Source organism: Manis javanica, chromosome 8 (assembly GCF_040802235.1).
Source record: "Manis javanica isolate MJ-LG chromosome 8, MJ_LKY, whole genome shotgun sequence".
NCBI classification, from domain to species: Eukaryota; Metazoa; Chordata; class Mammalia; order Pholidota; family Manidae; genus Manis; species Manis javanica.
This window is the reverse complement of record NC_133163.1, coordinates 46,665,110-46,685,712: the sequence shown is the minus strand read 5'-3', so window position 1 is coordinate 46,685,712 and position 20,603 is coordinate 46,665,110. Positions and strand designations below refer to the sequence as shown.

At 35.1% G+C, this 20,603-nt stretch overlaps 1 protein-coding gene and 1 non-coding gene across 4 annotated transcripts in view; both read left to right on the top strand.

Moving 5' to 3' along the window:
- STYX (serine/threonine/tyrosine interacting protein) overlaps positions 1-20,603 on the top strand; it is a 56,258-nt gene that overhangs the window by 30,434 nt on the left and 5,221 nt on the right. For 2 of the 3 annotated variants that reach the window (XM_073211234.1, XM_037016193.2), the window contains 6 exons: positions 10,701-10,761; positions 11,190-11,226; positions 11,650-11,689; positions 11,795-11,845; positions 13,650-13,722; positions 20,433-20,526. In XM_073211234.1, coding sequence (XP_073067335.1) covers positions 10,701-10,761; positions 11,190-11,226; positions 11,650-11,689; positions 11,795-11,845; positions 13,650-13,722; positions 20,433-20,526 — 356 coding nt within the window. The remainder of the gene's footprint in view (positions 1-10,700; positions 10,762-11,189; positions 11,227-11,649; positions 11,690-11,794; positions 11,846-13,649; positions 13,723-20,432; positions 20,527-20,603) is intronic. The other variant, XM_037016194.2, reaches the window with a different exon arrangement.
- Positions 14,707-14,813, top strand: LOC118972075 (U6 spliceosomal RNA). Its single transcript, XR_005060886.2, has one exon. It is a non-coding gene; the product is annotated as a U6 spliceosomal RNA (small nuclear RNA).

Genomic DNA, 20,603 nt, shown 5'->3' with positions numbered 1-20,603 from the left:
ATTGTATATCCATGCAACATTTATCGTATTTTAAGTGATCGTATATATTGGGTTTTTATCTGGGCTCTCCAGTCTGTTCCATTGGTCGATTATTCTCTTCTTGTGCCAGTACCAAATTGTCTTTGTAGTAGACGTTAAAGTTGCGGAGCGTAATCCTCCCCAACTCCACTTTACTATTCCTTCTCAGTATTGCTTTGGCTATTCAGGGTCTTTCGTTGTTCCATATGAATTTTAGAACTATTTGCTCTAATTTGTTGAAGAATTCTGTTGGTATTTTGATATGGGATGCATTGAATATGTAGATTGCTTTAAGCAGGATGGCCATTTTGACAATATTAATTCTTCCTATCCATGAGCATGGGATGTATTTCCATTTATTGGTATCTTCTTTAATTTCTCTCTTGAGTGTATTGTATTTTTCAGAGTATTGGTCTTTCACTTCATTCATTAGGTTTTTTCCTAGGTATTTTATTCTTTTTGATGCAATTGTGAATGGAATTGTTTTCCCAATTTCTCTTTCTGCTAGTTCATCGTTAGTGTATAGGAATGCAACAGATTTCTTTTTCTTTCATTTTTTATTTTATTTTGGTATCATTAATCTATAAATACATGAAGGACATTATGTGTACTAGGTTCCCCTCTTCACCAAGTACCCCTACATACCCCTTCACAGTCACTGTCCATCAGCATAGTAAGATGCTGTAAAATCACTACTTGTCTTCTCTGTGTTGCACAGCCCTCCCCGTGCCCCCCTGACACTATACATGCTAATTGTAATACCCCTTTCTTTTTCCCCACCCTTAACCCTCCCTTCCCACCCGTCCTCCCCAGTCCCTTTCCCTTTGGTAACTGTTAGTCCATTCTTGTGTTCTGTGATTCTGCTGCTGTTTTGTTCCTTCAGTTTTCCTTTGTTCTTATACTCCACATATGAGTGAAATCATTTGGTACTTGTCTTTCTCCGCCTGGCTTATTTCACTGAGCATAATACCCTCTAGTTCCATCCATGTTGTTGCAAATGGTAGGATCTGTTTTTTTCTTATGGCTGAGTAATATTCCATTGTGTATATGTACCACAGCTCTTTATCCATTCATCTACTGATGGACATTTAGGTTGCTTCCATATCTTGGCTATTGTAAATAGTGCAGCGGTAAACATAGGGGTGCATCTTAGGGTCCTAGAAGTGGAATTCCTGGGTCAAATGGTATTTCTATTTTGAGTTTTTTGAGGAACCTCCATACTGCTTTCCACAATGGTTGAACTAATTTACATTCCCACAAGCAGTGTAGGAGGGTTCTCCTTTCTCCACAACCTCGCCAACATTTGTTGTTGTTTGTCTTTTGGATGGTTGTGATCCTTACTGGTGTGAGGTGATATCTCATTGTGATTTTAATTTGCATTTCTCTGATAACTAGGAATGTGGAGCATCTTTTCATGTGTCTGTTGGCCATCTGAATTTCTTTTTTGGAGAACTGTCTGTTCAGTTCCTTTACCCATTTTTTAATTGGATTATTTGCTTTTTGTTTGTTGAGGTGTGTGAGCTCTTTATTTATTTTGGATGTCAACCCTTTATCAGATTTGTCATTTATGAATATATTCTCCCATACTGTAGGGTACCTTTTTGTTCTATTGATGGTGTCCTTTGCTGTACAGAAGCTTTTCAGCTTGATATAGTCCCACTTGTTCATTTTTGCTTTTGTTTCCCTCGCCTGGGGAGATATGTTCAAGAAGAGGTCACTCATGTTTATGTCTAAGAAACTTTTGCCTATGTGTTTTTCTAAGAGTTTTATGGTTTTTAACTTACGTTCAAGTCTTTGATCCATTTTGAATTTACTTTTGTGTATGGGGTTAGACAGTGCTCCAGTTTCATTCTGTTACATGTAGCTGTCCAGTTTTGCTAGCACCATCTGTTGAAGAGACTGTCATTGCCCCACTGTATGTCCATGGCTCCTTTATCGAGTATTAATTGACCATATATGTTTGGGTTAATGTTTGGAGTCTCTATTCTGTTCCATTGGTCTGTGGCTCTGTTCTTGTGCCAGTACCAAATTGTCTTCATTACTGTGGCTTTGTAGTAGAGCTTGAAGTTGGGGAGTGAGATCCCCCCAACTTTATTCTTCCTGCTCAGGATTGCTTTAGCTATTCAGGGTCTTTGGTGTTTCCATATGAATTTTTGAACTATTTGTTTGAGTTCATTGAAGAATGCTGTTGGCAATTTGATAGGAATTGCATCGAATCTGTATATTGCATTGGGCAGGATGGCCATTTTGACGATACTAATTCTTCCTAGCCAAGAGCATGGGATGAGTTTGGGCAGGATGGCCATTTTGACGATACTAATTCTTCCTAGCCAAGAGCATGGGATGAGTTTCCATTTGTTAGTGTCCTCTTTAATTTCTCTTAAGAGTGTCTTACAGTTTTCAGGGTATAGGTCTTTCACTTCTTTGGTTAGGTTTATTCCTAGATATTTTATTCTTTTTGATGCTGTTGTGAATGGAATTGTTTTCCTGATTTCTCTTTCATTTAGTTCATTGTTAGTGTATCGGAAAGCCACAGATTTCTGTGTATTAATTTTGTGTCCTGCAACTTTGCTGAATTCCGATATTAGTTCTAGTAGTTTTGGATTGGAGTCTTTAGGGTTTTTTATGTACAATATCATGTCATCTGCAAATAGTGACAGTTTAACTTTTTCTTTACCAATCTGGATTCCTTGTATTTCTTTGTTTTGTCTAATTGCAATCGCTAAGACCTCCAGTACTATGTTGAATAACAGTGGGGAGAGTGAGCATCCCTGTCCTGTTCCTGATCTCAGAGGAAAAGCTTTCAGCTTCTCGCTGTCCAGTATGATGTTGGTTGTGGGTTTATCATATATGGCCTTTATTATGTTGAGGTACTTGCCCTCTATACCCATTTTGCTGAGAGTTTTTATCATGAATGGATATGGAATTTTGTCAAATGCTTTTTCAGCATTTATGGAGATGATCGTGTGGTTTTTGTCCTTCTTTTTGTTGATGTGGTGGATAATGTTGATGGATTTTTGAATGTTGTACCATCCTTGCATCCCTGTGATGAATCCCACTTGGTCATGATGTATGATCCTTTTGATGTATTTTTGAATTCGGTTTGCTAATATTTTGTTGAGTATTTTTGCATCTACGTTCATCAGGGATATTGGTCTGTAGTTTTCTTTTTTGGTGGGGTCTTTCCCTGGTTTTGATATTAGGGTGATGTTGGCTTCATAGAATGAGTTTGGGAGTATTCCCTCCTCTTCTATTTTTTGGAAAACTTTAAAGAGAATGGGTATTACATCTTCTCTGTATGTTTGATAAAATTCCAAGGTAAATCGATCTGGCCCAGGGTTTTTGTTCTTGGGTAGTTTTTTGATTACTGCTTCAATTTCATTGCTGATAATTGGTCTGTTTAGATTTTCTGTTTCTTTCTGGGTCAGTCTTGGAAGGTTGTATTTTTCTAGGAAGTGTCCATTTCTCCTAGGTTTCCAGGTTGTTAGCATATAGGTTTTCATAGTATTCTCTAATAAATCTTTGTATTTCTGTGGAGTCATCATGATTTTTGCTTTCTCATTTCTGATTCTGTTGATGTGTGTTGATTTCCTTTTTCTCTTAATAAGTCTGGCTAGAGGCTTATCTACTTTGTTTATTTTCTCAGAGAACCAGCTCTTGGTTTCATTGATTTTTTTCTATTGTTTTATTCTTCTCAATTTTATTTATTTCTTCTCTGATCTTTATTATGTCCCTCCTTCTGCTGATCTTAGGCCTCATTTGTTCTTCTTTTTCCAATTTTGATAATTGTGACATTAGACTATTCATTTGGGATTGATCTTCCTTCTTTAAATATGCCTGGGTTGCTATATACTTTCCTCTTAAGACTGCTTTCGCTGCATCCCACAATAGTTGGGGCTTTGTGTTATTGTGATTTGTTTCCATATATTGCTTAATCTCTATTTTAATTTGGTTGTTGATCCATTGATTATTTAGGAGCATGTTGTTAAGCCTCCATGTGTTTGTGAGCCTTTTTGCTTTCTTTGTACAATTTATTTCTAGTTTTATACCTTTGTTGTCTGAAAAGTTGGTTGGTAGAATTTCACTCTTTTGGAATTTACTGAGGCTCTTTTTGTGGCCTAGTATGTGGTCTATTCTGGAGAATGTTCCATGTGCACTTTAGAAGAATGTGTATGCTGTTGCTTTTGGATGTAGAGTTCTATAGATGTCTATTAGGTCCATCTGTTCTAGTGTGTTGTTCAGTGCCTCCATGTCCTTACCTATTTTCTGTCTGGTGGATCTATCCTTTGGAGTGAATGGCGTGTTGAATTCTCCTAAAATGAATGCATTGCATTCTGTTTCCTCCTTTAGTTCTGTTAGTATTTGTTTCACATATGCTGGTGCTCCTGTGTTGGGTGCATATATATTTAGAATGGTTATATCCTCTTGTTGGACTGAGCCATTTATCATTATGTAGTGTCCTTCTTTATCTCTTGTTATTTTCTTTGTTTTGAAGTCTATTTTGCCTGATACTAGTATTGCAACACCTACTTTTTTCTCCCTGTTGTTTGCCTGATACATCTTTTTCCATCCCTTGACTTTTAATCTGTGCATGTCTTTGGGTTTGAGGTGAGTCTCTTGTAAGCAGCATATAGATGGGTCTTGGTTTTTTGTCCATTCTGTTACTCTGTGTCTTTCGATTGGTGCATTCAGTCCATTTACATTTAGGGTGATTATTGAAAGATATGTATGTATTGCCATTGCAGGCTTTAAGTTAGTGGTTACCAAAAGTTCAAGGTTAGCTTCTTTACTGTCTTACTGTCAAACTTAACTCGCTTTTTGAGCTATTATAAACACTGATGATTCTTTATTTCTCTCCCTTCTTATTCCCCTCCTCCATTCTTCATATGTTGGGTGTTTTGTTCTGTGCTCTTTTTAGGAGTGCTCCCATCTGGAGCAGTCCCTCTAAGATACCCTGTAGGGGTAGTTTGTGGGGGGCAAATTATGTCAACTTTTGCTTGTCTGGGAATTGTTTAATCCCTCCTTCATATTTAAATGATAATCGTGCTGGATACAGTATCCTTGGTTCAAGGCCCTTCTGTTTCATTGCATTAAATTTATCATGCCATTCTCCTCTGGCCTGTAAGGTTTCTTTTGAGAAGTCTGATGATAATCTGATGGGTTTTCCTTTGTAGGTGACCTTTTTTTTCTCTCTGGCTGCCTTTAATACTCTGTCCTTGTCTTTGGTCTTTGCCATTTTAATTATTATGTGTCTTGTTGTTGCCCTCCTTGGGTCCCTTGTCATGGAGTTCTGTGTTCTTCTGTGGTCTGAGAGGCCATTTCCTCCCCCAGTTTGAGGAAGTTTTCAGCATTTATAATGGCTATATCCTCTTGTTGGACTGACCCTTTATCATTATTGAATGTCCTTCTTTATCTCTTGTTACATTGTTTGTTTTGAAGTCTGTTTTGTCTGATACAAGTACTACAACTCCTGCTTTTTCCTCGCTATTAATTGAATGAAATATCTTTTTCCATCCCTTTACTTTTAGTCCATGTATGTCTTTGGGTTGGAGGTGAGTCTCTTGTAGGCAGCATATAGACAGGTCTTGTTTTTTTTTTATCTATTCAGTGACTCTATGTCTTTTGATTGGTGCATTCAGAACATTTACATTTAGGGTGTTTATCAATAGGTATGTACTTATTGCCATTGCAGGGTTAAGATTCATGGTTAGCAAAGATTCAAGGGTATCTTCCTTACTATGTAACAGTCTAACTTAACTCACTTAGTATGCTGTTACAAACACAATGTAAAGGTTCTTTTTTTCCTTCCTTTTTCTTCCATTCTTTATATATCAGGTGTCATATTCTGTGTTCTTTCCCTATCTCTTGACTGACTTTGGGTTTAGTTGATTTACTTTTGCATCTGCTTATCAATTAATTGTTCTACTTTACTGTGGTTTTATTTCCTCTGGTAACAGCTATTTAGCATTAGGAACACTTCCATCTATAGCAGTCCCTCCAAAATGCACTGTAGAGATGGTTTGTGGGGGGTAAATTCTCTCAGCTTTTGCTTATCTGGAAATTGTTTTATCCCTCCTTCAAATCTAAATTTTAATCATGCTGGATGCAGTATTCTTGGTTGAAGCCCTACTGCCTTATTGCATTAAATATATCATGCCTCTCCCTTTGGCCTGTAAGGTTTCTGTTGAGAAGTCTGATGATATAGCCTGATGGGTTTTCCTTATAGGTGAACTTTTTTCTCTCTCTGGCTGCTTTTAATAGTCTGTCCTTATCCTTTATCTTTGCCATTTTAATTACATGTCTTGGTGTTGTCTTCCTTGGATTCCTTGTGTTGGGAGATCTGTGTACCTCCACCTCCATGGCCTGAGAGAGACTATCTCCTTCCCCAGATTGGGGACTTTTTCAGCAGTTACCTCCTCAAAGACACTTTCTATCCCTTTTCCTCTCTCTTCTTCTGGTACCCCTGTAATGCGAATATTGTTCCGTTTTGATTGGTCACACAGTTCTCTCAATATTCATTCATTCCTAGAGATCCTTTTGTCTTTCTGTACCTCAGCTTCTTTGTATTTCTATTCTCTAATTTCTGTTTCATTTACTGTCTCCTCTACTTCATCTAATCTGCTTTTAAATCCCTCCATTGTATGTTTCATTTCAGATACTGTATTCTTCAACATTTGTATCTCATTCCTGAATTCCTCCCTGAGTTCTTGAATATTTTTCTGTAGCTCTGTGAGCTTTATTATTATTTTTATTTTGAAATCTCTTTCAGGAAGATTGATGAGTTCAGTTTTACTTGGCCCTCTTTCTGGTGTTTGGGATTTTGGTTTGAACCAGGTTCCTTTGACATTTCATATTTGTAGATGGCACCCTCTAGTGCCCAGAAGCTCTACTCCCTGGAGCTACTCAACCCCTGGATCGATGATGGGGGTCACCTGCTTCCCAGCTGCAGTGTCTGCCTCCACTGCCAGGTCCTGTGGGCCAAGCGTGCCGGGAGAAGTCTCTATGCTTTGCACTTGTAGCTGCCATTGGCAGGGCCTCCCTCTGGCTGGCCTGGCGCAATGGTAGGGGCAGCTGATTTGCAAGCTGGTGCCCCCCAGGAGGAAGGTACATCAGGCTGCATATTGTGGTGGGGAGCCTAGTATTTGTGTAGTCAGCCAGGTGGATGGAGCACCTGAAGCTCCTGAAAGTTCCCAACCTGTTGGGCAGAGTGTGCCCAATTTTGTCTACCTATCATTTCTCCTGAGCAGCAAGCTCTGTACAATCCTTGCCCCTTTAGCAGCCCTCTCACTTAGAAAGTCTCTCAGACTGCCCACCTCTCTTTTGTCCCAGAGCAGCTGGTTGTGGATCCGTGTTTTCTTCAAGTGGCTGAATCTCAGGCTCTCCCAGTATTCTGCCTGTCTTAGCTTTCCAACCCTGCTAATCTCCAGAGCACCATGTAATGTAGGTTTTTGCTCCCAGAGGAGATCTCCAGGACTGGGTTCTCAGCAGTCCTTGGCCTCCATCTCCTTTCTGCTCTGTTTCTCTTCCTCCCTCCACTGAGCTGGGGTTGGGGAAGGGCTTGGGTCCCTCTGTATCACGGCTTTGGTACTTTACCCTTTTCCTTAAGGTGTGCTGTTTTCCTCAGGTATAAGCAGTTTGCTGCAACCCTCTTTCCTGTTGCTCTTTCAGGATTATATGTATTTATAATATTTTCATATTATATGTGGTTTTGGGAGGAGGTTCCTGCCTCACTTCTCATGCTGCCATCTTTAATCTGCTGCTCCCTACACTGGCTTTTTATAAAGAATTTTTGTAAAGAATTTTTTATAAAGAATTATATAAAGGAATTATCTCAAGATTTATGAAATGAAATAAGGTGTACACTATATGTATACTCTCACAGTGTATTTAAAAATGTATACATTAGGCATTCTGGAGATTGCTTCAAATCATTACTTAGAGAGATGCATTATTCCTTTTAAGTTGCATAGTGATACATTGTACGGCAATCCTATAGTTTAATTCAGCCCATGTCCTATTATTGGTTATTTCGGTTGTTTCTAGACTTTTACCAATATTAGCAGGTATCCATGTACATGTCATTTAATTCATATGTGAATATATCAATAGGATAAATTTGTAGAATTGATGGGTTAAAGAATGTGAGTGTTTAAAATTTCAATAGATGTTACAAATTGCCTTCCAGGGAGTTTTATTAGATTACCTTCCCAGTATGAAGTTAATGAGAGTGACTTTCCTTGTTATCTCTCCAAGACAGAATTATGAAACACCTTTAATTTTTCCTAATTTCCTGGAGTAAAGATAATATCTTACGTAGTTTTAATTTGCATTTCTCATTTATCATATAATGAGTCTGGTTGAGCATCTAACAGTTTTAATGTTCTTTATTTTAACTTCACTTCAAAAATAAAGAGTATAGCACATGTGATACAAAGGTCAAAGGGTATAAAACATATGTAATGAAAGTATGTCTCTTTTCTTCTTTAAACCAGCTTCTCTCCTGGGAAGCAGTTACTATTTTTTTTTTTGGTATCATTAATGTACAATTACATGAGCCACATTATGGTTACTAGGCTCCTCCCATTATCAAGTCCCCACCACATACCCCATTACAGTCACTGTCCATCAGTGTAGTAAGATGCTATAGAGTCACTACTTGTCTTTGTATATACTGCCTTTCCCGTGTCCCCCCCTGATACATTATGTGTGCTAATCATAATGCCCCTTTTTCCCCCTTATCCCTCCCTTCCCACCCATCCTCCCCAGTCCCTTTCCCTTTGGTAACTGTTAGTCCATTCTTGGGTTCTGTGAGTCTGCTGCTGTTTTGTTCCTTCAGTTTTTTCTTTGTTCTTATACTCCACAGATGAGTGAAATGAGAGGCAGTTACTATTAACCTTTCCTTGAATATTATTCTAGAGATACTCTGTATCTATATAAAAGCATATGTGTTAAAAATGTTTTAATGCTCTTACTTTATTGTTTATAAAAATTGAAAGCAACCTTAATGTCCATCAGTATAAGACTCTAAATACTGTGTGAATATACAATAGAATACTGTGAACATGAAAAAGAATGAACTACTTCTGTGTGTGTTGATTAGGAATTATCTCAAGATTTATGAAATGAAATAAGGTGTACACTATATGTATACTCTCACAGTGTATTTAAAAATGTATACATTAGGCATATATTATATATGCATAGGAAGTTTCTGGCCTAACAGACTAGAAACTTGAGAGTGGTTTTTTCCAACAAGGGAAATTCAGGGCCTGGGATGGGAAAGGGACCTATTTTTCATTGCAAACATTTTTATACTGTTAGAATTTATCATATATACACATCATTGAGTTAATAAAAACTAGTTTTGAAAAAAGGAGTGTATTCTAAATTAAAATTGAGTTGAAATTTTTGTAGTTGTGAAAGAAATGTTTGTCCTTCATAGATACTCTGGAAAATCAGAATGACCCCAAGAAAAATATTTTAAAAGTCATCTATTATTCCACAACCCAAAGAAAGCACTTTATTTGGCATTTTAGTATAATTCCTTCTAATTATTTCTTCATTATGTTTGTATTCACCATCATCTGTGTATTTCTTCATCTATATGTGTGTATTTATATACATCTACAGACTTGTATATATTAAAGAAAATGAAATGTTGTATTTTAAAATAGCATACATTTCTAATTTGTATATAATTTTTGTTTTTATTACCAAAATGTCCTGGTAACCTTTTCTCCTTAGGTTTAGAATACTGGCTTATAGACTGATAGTGGCATGCAGTAAAATATTTTAGTTTCACTGTGAATGAACTTTTGTTTCCTCTGAAGCATTGTTTTATGTAACAGTTAGGTCTACCAGTCGCTTTAGGGTATAGTCATTGTCAGACTCCTTAAATTTGTACATTGGATTATCCTTGATCCTGAGCTTCTACTTCTCTATGATAAGCCTTGAATTTACTGAAGTTGTTACCACCTAAATTATCATCAACTAATTTTTAATGCATATTGACTTTAAAAATTAATTTCATAACTTAATTACCTATAGTTATGTTAATAGGTGGTTTTGGAAATAGGTTAAAAATGGAAGTTTTCAGCAAAAAAATATAAGCCTAGGATGCTAATAATGCCTTATTTTAAATGTTTTCAAAGTGTAAAATTCTAGGATAGGTGGCCTCTTGGTTGTAAAATTTCTGCTCTACTGAAGGTTAGTTCAAACAATGAATGTTTGACTCATGACTCCATGAGACTTTGCTTTCTTTTTGACTAGCTTTTTTTCTTTCAGACTCTGGACTTCCTCTGAATTGTCCTGTGTAGGGTTAAGAGAAGGGGTCCTAGGGCCATTCAAAGAAGAATCTTTTAGTCCAAGGGAAGTTTGTAGAAATAGATAAGGAATAGCAGTAAGGGATACAGGCACTTAGTTTCTAAGTCCATTCAGATCAAGTTTCTTCCTAGTGATTTTTCTCTTTCAACCAGATTTTTTATACTGAAGTATCAGAGAAATGTTAATGTTATTTATGGCTTTAAATGCTGTGCTTTCAAGCAATATAAAATCTGTGATCCATTTCTTGGGAATTGATACTTTGAAAGTTGTTTTGCATTATTTTTATAATCACCAAGAAGTTTTTTTATATATATAGTTTTGTCTGAGAGTGTGCGTCTCACAAAATATTCTATTTTCAGATATTTAGTCTTGGATATTGCAGATAATCCAGTTGAAAATATAATACGTTTTTTCCCCATGGTAGGTATCAATATTTTAATACTATTTAAAACTTATCTCTGATTTGACCTCCTAATTGTGGTTCTAAAACTTAATGAAACACAATTCTCTCCTAAACTACTTTTACTTTGTTATGACTGAAAATTGTGAGATTATAGCTTTTTAAAAATACATTATTTTTGAGACCTTTTTATCTATTTAAAATGGCAAAGATCTGAGAAATCACACTTTGAATTTATTAAATTTAAATTAAATTTTTCCTCTTGTATAATTTTTTAAATTTGTAATAATCACCTTTGTAGCATTTTGGAAATTACTTAATTAAGGTAATTTTTCCCCATAAATTAGCAGGGAATTATTTTCAGTATATTTTGTTTCACTGTATAAATGTATTTTATGCTTATATTAGTCCATATGTTTTATTATAACACGTTGTCTTTTGCCTTCAGACTAAAGAATTTATTGATGGGAGCTTACAAACTGGAGGTAAATAATGTTTCCTTTACTTAGCTAATGTTTATTTTTTTGGAGATTATTTGTTACAGTTAGTTTTTTAGTTAGTACTTGTCTTAAATGCAGGATATGGAAATTGTAATTATATAAAAGAAACTAGTCCCCAGTTTGTGTTTGCTAACTTTGTGTTTCATTTGGATGGGCTTTCTTAAATACTCCTATAGAACTATTTTCAAATTCTGGGTCTGCTTTAAATCTCTTTAACCTAAAAGTCTGTTGTCTTTACACAGTTAATATGAATGAATTGTAAAGGGTTGAAAATTAATGAATATCCAAGTGGTGTGTATAAAATATCTAAGAGAAATTTATTTTACTATGGCAAATACATGGTTTCAGTATATTTTAGTTGCTAATTCAGGTGTTTTTCTATCAGAATAACTATTTCTTGTTTTTCAGGAAAAGTTCTTGTCCATGGAAATGCAGGAATCTCCAGGAGGTATGAAGTTAGACATAATCTTTCTTTCTCTAGCATTTAATTAATGAGTTGTGTTTTCTGTTTGTTTTTGTTTTTTTTTTTCTAAAACTTTTTCCCCCTCTTCAGTGCTGCCTTTGTTATTGCATACATAATGGAAACATTTGGAATGAAGTACAGGTAAGAAAGTACTCTGAAACCTAGCTACAATTTAAATTCTTATTAAAATGAAGCTTAGTGGAGATGGTTAGGGAGTCTGAATTTAATAGTCTCCTAATTTTTGTCATCTAGTCATGTTTGATTTAGGTATCCCCTTATATCCCTTGGTTGTTAGTATCTTGACCTTTGTATTTTATCTATCTTGTATAGATCTGTTTAGACTAATAATTTGTGGTTTATAGAGCTAGTGGTGACTTGTTATTTTAAGAATTCAAGGTAGTTAAAGTTGGAATACCTCATGGAAAATTACTTACCACTAGGGATTTGGTTAGTCTCAGTTTGAAAACTCTTAGACACAGAATTTACTGCTTGCCTTCTTTAAAAGGCGAATATATGTTTTTCATTTAACAGTAGTTAGGTGAAAAATTACCTAGAAATTGTTTTAGCTTTTGTTCATAATTCAGTGTAGTCTTTCTTATCCATAACCATCTTTTCCAGGCATACTGCATAGATGAAAAAGAGAGGGAGAGGCTCATGAGCTTCCTGCCCCAAAACAAAACAAAAACCTGGCCAATGTACAGTGCTTCCTTTCTTAGTGTGCTTACTGTGTAAGTTAGAAATCTAGGAATCACTGACACCTCCTCCTCTTTTACTCCTCATCTTTCTCCCAAATTGATCCATTACCAAATCCTGTCTTCTTTATGTTTTAAAATATATCTTGAATCAGTCTCTGTCTTTCCCTTCATCATCCTTTAATCTCCATTATCCAAGCTCCAGTCTGTTGCCTTTAGACTCTTCCAAGAGTAGATTTCTTAGTGGTATTATATATACCTTTCTTTCTCTAGTCTGTTCTTTTCTCCATACTACATTTGGAATGATCTTTTCAAAAGATAGATCTGATCATATAAACATCTTACCAAAAAAAAACTCTCAAATGTTTCCAATCCTTAATAGTTCTTAATATGGCTAGTGAAACTTTAACCTCTCCATCCTTATATCCCATTACTTTCTCTATTTGAGCTATAGCAACCATTTGATCCACACCTGACATGTAGTAGACATTCAAATGCTTGTTTAGTTTATTTGGTATCTTTTATGTTTAAATTATAATGGAAAAGTTTGTTTAAAAGTACCAGTTCTTAAAGGGATATTATGTTGATATATACAAATGCTTTGTTTACTTAATTGGAAAAGATTAATATTTGGAAGGCTTTGTTTTATATATTCTGTTTGTTATTTGTGTCTTGTCAGTAATATTAATAGTGAAAATAACTTACATTTATTGGATTTCTGCTAGGTGCCAAATACTATTCTAGTCCTTTTATCTCATTTATGCCTTACAGCAATACCAAGAAATAGATATATTTCTCCTTGTTTAACCAGTGATAATATTTTGAGCAAGTACTATGTGACAGATGCTATATAAGGTAGTCTACACATGCTGTTTCCCATTTTTACAATAGCCATGCAAAGTACGAATTAATACCTCCAATCTCTAATTTATAGATAAGAAAAATAAAGTTTAGAGAAGTTAAGCAGCTTCCCCTAGGTTACATACTGGAAAGCAGAGGGATTGTGAAACTTAGTTTGACCATGCTGTGGTTTTTTGTACTGCTCATCATTTAAGCTGTGGATGATTGATCCCGAGCATATAAATACCATGGCTTTAAAGAAGCCTCTATCCCTCTGTAGGACAAGCTATATGACTATGATTTCCTATTTTAGGTTCATTTTTAGATGAGTTCCATTTTAGGTAAATATTGGAAAAATTGAGATTAAATCATGAAATAATACCATTGCCTTAGTTTTCTTTTTTTGTTTTCAGAGATGCATTTGCCTATGTTCAAGAAAGAAGATTTTGTATTAATCCTAATGCTGGATTTGTTCATCAACTTCAGGTAACTTTTTTATTCTAGTTTAAGGCAGTCAGAAAATAGGATCATTAAAATCTTGTGTCCAACTAACTTAGGTGTAGAATTTACTTTGTAAATAGTTAAAAATCACCATACTGTGACTAATTTGGATTCTTTATTTCAGTTTACATCTCTATTTAAAAGTATTCTCTTAAAAGCTGCCATTACCAAGAAAAAACTATTAAAGACATATTGTTAAATCTAAGGTAAAATAATTGATGTTAGAAATTTCTTCCATTTTTTTCCTCTATTTTGATCACACACACAGAGCATCCTAAGAGTTTTGGTTCTAAGAATACTACATATAGCAACTTTCTATATTACATGCTTTTTCTCTTCCATCTTGTTGCAAATTTTGTTGGTGCCTGGAATATTCACTAAAAAAAGACAGTAAGGATAAACCTGGGAATTATCTAATGACACTAATTTTTTCTGAGAAGGAAAATTATAGGTTGAAGAATGTGCTCTGTCTGATTCCATCCAAATATGCAAAAATAAATCTCACATTGAGATAATAGGAGCATTCCAAAATGGATTACCTCAATTACCAAACTTCAAATTTTACTTCATTCTTACTTCTAATTTACTCTCTTAGTTTTTACTTCACTCATTTACAAGAGAAACATTGGTATCTCTGACTTCAACTTGTTTATGTAAAATGTTTATTTTTATTCCGTGTAATTTTTTACAGAATACAAAACTATAATTTATATGTTTCTTTGCCTTTTAGCCCTGTTGTATAAAAATCCATTCTCTTTTTAAACTGCTTTTTGTATTTGGAAAATGAGATATAGTCGTGGTTAAAAAAATTAAAATTCAGCAGTACCTAAGGAAAATACGATTAAAAGTAAGTCTCCTTAATAGCACATCTTGAAGATCATTCTAAAACATCATATATAGCAGGATAAAAGGGCACAAAAATCTCATGTGCAATATAGGTTGATCATGGGGATAAAAGTGTAGCATGGAGTGCTCGCTTCGGCAGCATATATACTAAAATTGGAACGATACAGAGAAGATTAGCATGGCCCCTGCGCAAGGATGACATGCAAATTCGTGAAGCGTTCCATATTTTTTTTAAAAAAAAAGTGTAGCATGGAGAATATAGTCAATGGTTCTGTAACATCTTTCTATATTGACAGTAACTGCACTAGTTGGGATAAGGATTTAATAATGTATATAACTGTTGAATCACTGTGTTGTATACTTGAAACCAGTATGATATTGTAAATCAACTGTACTTCAATTAAAAAAAAACTTAAAAATAAAGTAAAACAGCATATGTAGCTCTAACTACATAATATTTTTATATGTATATATGTCACAGTTTTGCATGACCAGTTCCTTACACATGGACCTTTAAACTGTTTTTTAGCTTTCATGATCATAAGCAACATTAGGAAGAATATCCTAGTAGGGGCATTGTTGTTTATATGTGTAAATATAGCTATTAGATAATTGAATCAAAGTAGAATTGCTCGGTCAGATAACGTTTGGGATTTGATGTTGCCAAATTGCCTAAAAAAGGCTGAAATAATGTAAACTTACACCTCCAGGAAACAAGGAGTACATGTTTCCCTATACCCTAATCTACAACAATCGATGAAAATATTGTATCAGTAATTTTGGTCATTGCTGCAATGGTGGTAAAAGTAGCAACTTCTTGTAGTTTGCCCATTTCTCTATGAGGTTGTTGGTTGGACATTTCTCATTCAATTGTAAGAACTCTTTGTGTATTAAGGAAGTCTGTCTTTAGCCAAATGATTTGAAATTCCATTTTTGTTATATACCAATTTCTGACCTGTATTTGGGTCTATTTCTTTGCATTCTGTTTCATTGATCTTTTTTATTGTAGTAAAATGATATTGATTTTAAATATTATAATATTATATAAGTAATTTATGGTATGGTCCAAGATACCCTTATGAAATGTTCCTTCTAGAATTTTCCTGGAAAGTTCTTACATTTCTTTTTTGAATGTGAACTTTACTGGAAGGAAATGCACATTTTGGAAAGAACTGTCATTTCTAAATTTTGTCTTCCTCTCGAAGAATATGTTCTATTAATTCAAGTCAGTTTCTAAAGTTGTTTTCTTTGTGTAGAGTAAATGCATGTATTAAATTCACCTTTTCTTTTCCCATTATCATTGAAATTGCTTTTTCCTTCTAGTATGTTTTCAAATTGTTTATTTGTATATAGGCAAGCTGATTTTTATTGTTTGCAGTTGGCAGCCCTACTAAGCTTATTGATTCTAAAAACTTTCTAGCTGATTATCTCTGCTTTTCATCTCATCTTCAAACCATGATAACTTTGCCACTTTTCTAACTTTTTAAAGCTTCTTTCTCATTGGATGTTCATTGTATCAGAATAGTAATAGTGGTTATAGTACTCAAGTTTACCTTATTCTTGATTTTAATGTCAGCACTTTTAGTATTGCACTGTGTTTGTGCATGCATGTGTTAGTATCCATCTGTTCCCATGTAAAGAGTTTTGTATCAGTAGATGTTGACTTTTAGCTTGTTTAAAAATACTATTTATGCTAGATCTAATATCTGAATTGAGTAAAGTTGCAGGATACAAAATTAATACCCAGAAATCTGTTGCATTCCTATACACTAATGAGGAACTAGCAAAAAGAGAAATCGGGAAAACAATTCCATTCACAATTGCATCAAAAAGATTAAAATACCTAGGAATAAACCTAACCAAGGAAGTGAAAGACTTCTACTCTGAAAACTACAAGATACTCATGAGAGAAATTAAAGAAGATACCAATGACTGGAAACACATTCCATGCTCACAGATAGGAAGAATTAATATTATCAAAATGGCCATCCTGCCTAAAGCAATCCACAGATTCAGTGCAATCCCTATCAAAATATCAGCAGCATTCTTCAACAAACTAGAGCAAATACTTCTAAAATTCATAGGGAACAACAAAAGACCCTGAATAGCCAAAGTAATCCTGAGAAGGAAGAATAAAGCGGGGGGAATTATGCTCCCTGACTTTAAGCTCTACTACAAAGCCACAGTAATGAAGACAATTTGGTACTGGCACAAGTATAGACCCATAGATGAATGGAACAGACTATAGAGAGCCCAGATGTAAACCCAAGCATATATGGTCAATTAATATATGATAAAAGAACCATGGATATACAAAGGGGAAATGACAGCCTTTTCAACAGCTGGTGTTGGCAAAACTGGACAGCTACATGTAAGAGAATGAAACTGGATTATTGTCAAATCCCATACACAAAAGTAAACTCAAAATGGATCAGAGACCTGAATGTCAGTCATGAAACCATAAAACTCTAAGAAAAAAACATAGGCAAAAATCTCTTGGACATAAACATGAGCAACTTCTTCATCAACATATCTCCCTGGGCAAGGGAAACAAAAGCAAAAATGAACAAGTGGGACTATATCAAGCTGAAAAGCTTCTGTACAGCAAAGAACACCATCAATAGAACAAAAAAACATCCTACAGTATGGGAGAATATATTCATAAATGACATCCGATAAGGGGTTGGCATCCAAATTATATAAAGAGCTTATGCACCTCAACAAAGAAAAAGCAAATAAGCCAATTAAAAAATGGGCAGAGGATCTGAACAGACACTTCTCCAAAGAAGAAATTTAGATAGCCAACAGGCACATGAAAAGATGCTCCACATCGCTAATCATCAGAGAAATGCAAATTAAAACCACAATGAGGTATCACCTCACACCAGTTACGATGGCTGCCATCCAAAAGACAGACAACAACAAATGTTGGCAAGGATGTGGAGAAAGGGGAACCCTCCTACACTGCTGGTGGGAATGTAAATTAGTTCAACCATTGTGGAAAGCAGTATGGAGGTTCCTCAAAAAACTCAAAATAGAAAATACCATTTGACCCAGGAATTCCACTCCTAGGAATTTACCCTAAGAATGCAGCACTCCAGTTTGAAAAAGACAGATGCACCCCTATGTTTATCACAGCACTATTTACAATAGCCGAGAAATGGAAGCAACCTAAGTGTTCATCAGTAGATGAATGGATAAAGAAGATGTGGTACATATACACAATGGAATATTATTCAGCCATAAGAAGAAAACAAATCCTACCGTATGCAACAACATGGAAGCAGCTAGAGGGTATTATGCTCAGTGAAATAAGTGAGGCAGAAAAAGACAAGTATCAAATGAATTCACTCATATGTGGAGTATAAGAACAAAGAAAAAACTGAAGGAACAAAACAGCAGCAGACTCACAGAACCCAAGAATGGACTAACAGTTACCAAAGGGAAAGGAACTGGGGAAGTTGGGTGGGAAGGGAGGGATAAGGGGGAAACTGCCACTTACTGACGTGAGAAAAACTGTTTGAGAAAGTTTGAAGGGAATAAAATCAAGAGTTTGGTTTTGGTCATGTTAAGGTTGAGGGGGCTGTTGGACATTGGGCACTTACACATTTAAGTTGAATTCATGTGTAAGAACCATGTGTCTAAGGGTAATCAGTACATAGATGCTGTTGAAGCCCTTAGACTATGTGAGGTCACTAGGTGAGTGATGTAGATAGAGAAGAATTCCAAAAACAGAACCCTAATAACACTCCAAAATGTAGAGGCTGGGGAAATGAGAAATTAGAGGAGACTGAAGAGTTGCCCATGAGATAGGAAGAAAATCAAGGTGGTATTGTGTTTGGGAAGTTACGAAGTAGTGAACGATCACTGTGTCAATAGGCTGATAATAGATAAAAATAAAGTAAGAGCTGAGAATTGACATTAGGTTAGAAACATGATGTCATTGGTGTCCTTGACAAATAGTTTTGTGGCGAGGATTGGTGGCAGGTTCCAGACAGCATATTTGTCTGCTGTTTGGAACAATCCAAGAGAAAAGGAGAAATTGATATTGTGCCAGAATTGTTATAGTCTGTTCTTTTTGTTGATTATTTTAAATTCATTACTTCTGTTTTTTTCTCTCCCATTCGTTGAGCTCTAATAGTTGCTGTATTATCTTTCAATGTCATATTTCTTTCATGAGTCTTTTTATCTATTCTTTGAACTCATTTCAGAAATGCTGTATTCTCATTGATTTCATCAGAAATTACTCATAATTTTCATCTGCTTCATGGTGTAATTTTCATGCTGTGTTCTTTATATAGCTTTTGGTTATATTGCTTTTTTCTCCTTGCAACAGCTTTATGTAACATCTACATTGGTGTCCTTTTGATTATTAATCGTCTTTGAATTGGAGATATTTTTCTTAGATCAGCTATTTGCCCAACAATAAAGCTGTGGGAAAAGGGGTCAGGGGAGTGGTTGGGGAAGGTAGCCAGCTTAAATTTTCCCAGTTATCTTGGAAGACTTTCTCATCAACATATTTCTCTGGTGCTATGAAGTGAGTGAGAAGTAGAGCCCTTATGTCACAGGTTTTTCTTATTCAGATTGATAAATACCACACGCACATCAGAATCACGGAGTGGTGGTCGTGGGCTTACCCAAACTAATTAAATGAGAATCACAGGGGGAGGTTGGACTGTGGGACCTGAGCATATATATATTTTTAAGCTCTTCAGGTGATCTTCCCAGACAGCCAGACTTGAAATTACTGTTTTAGCTTTTTAGCTCACCAGGATAAGAAGATGCTTGACTACATGTTACCCAGTTTCTCCTCCACCTTAATATGCATATATATAGCCTACTTCTTGGAAAAATGTCAGGTGTGGGTGTTCATTTTCCTTACTATTCCCTGCCTCCTCCCACTCATACTTACTGACTTTATTGTACTACGCAAGGGTCTGTTAGTTTTATCTTCTTCAGCCACCTTTTATTTTGTACCCACTCTGTCTGATGTCTGCAGAGTAAAGCATCTTGTATGCCTAGCTTAGGTTGGTTCTATTTCCTTTAAAAAGTTTATTGTGAATTATAATACACATATAGAAAAATGCATAAAATGTAAATAAGCATCCATGTAACCACTGCCTAGGTCAACAAATTGAGTATATACCAGGATCACAAAAGCCTTAATTCCCCTTCCCAACCACAACTATTTCTCCCTTTGTAAATTTAACCATTATCCTGACTATTTGGTTATCAATTCTTTACTTTTTTCTCTTCTTCTCATATCCAGAGTCATGGATGTTACCTAGTTTTATCACATAAGGAATTCTCTATTTCTTGTTTTCAGAAAGAGGGGAGAGAGACAGAAATGCCTTTATTGTATTCTTCCATCTTTAACTGAGAGTAGAGGATTGTTGAATTTAAGTAACTAGAAAGGCAAATTTTTGCATCCGTGAAATGCCTTATATTAACCTGATTTTTAAAATATTTTATAGCATTTTATTTTTATTGAACTTTTTTTCATTGTATTCTTATAATCATTTTATAAGCTAGCCAGTTTGGGTTTTGGGGTGTGTGTATATGTATGTTTTAATAGTCAAGTCAGAGATAAAATTAATGCCCCAGTGGCAGAGAACACATACTGACTGATACCCCATGTGAATCCCCAGTGCAAGCTATTGGCCTGACTTGATTTATAGTCTCAACAGTAAATGTGAAATCATGAGACAGAAATTTTAAGCCTGCATTTTTCTTACAATATGACAACAGATTTTTTTCGGTATAAAATAAGAATACCAATAATGTATACATTAACCACTGTTTGGGGATCAAATAATTTGAATGTATATTCTTGATAATATTTGTTTTAGGAATATGAAGCCATCTACCTAGCAAAATTAACAATACAGATGATGTCACCACTCCAGATAGAAAGGTCTTTATCTGTTCATTCTGGTACCACCGGTAAGAATTTTTTCATTTGGGAGAAAGATGATGGTATGAGAAGTAGAAAGAAGGAAGCATCATTTGCTTGTTAGAAG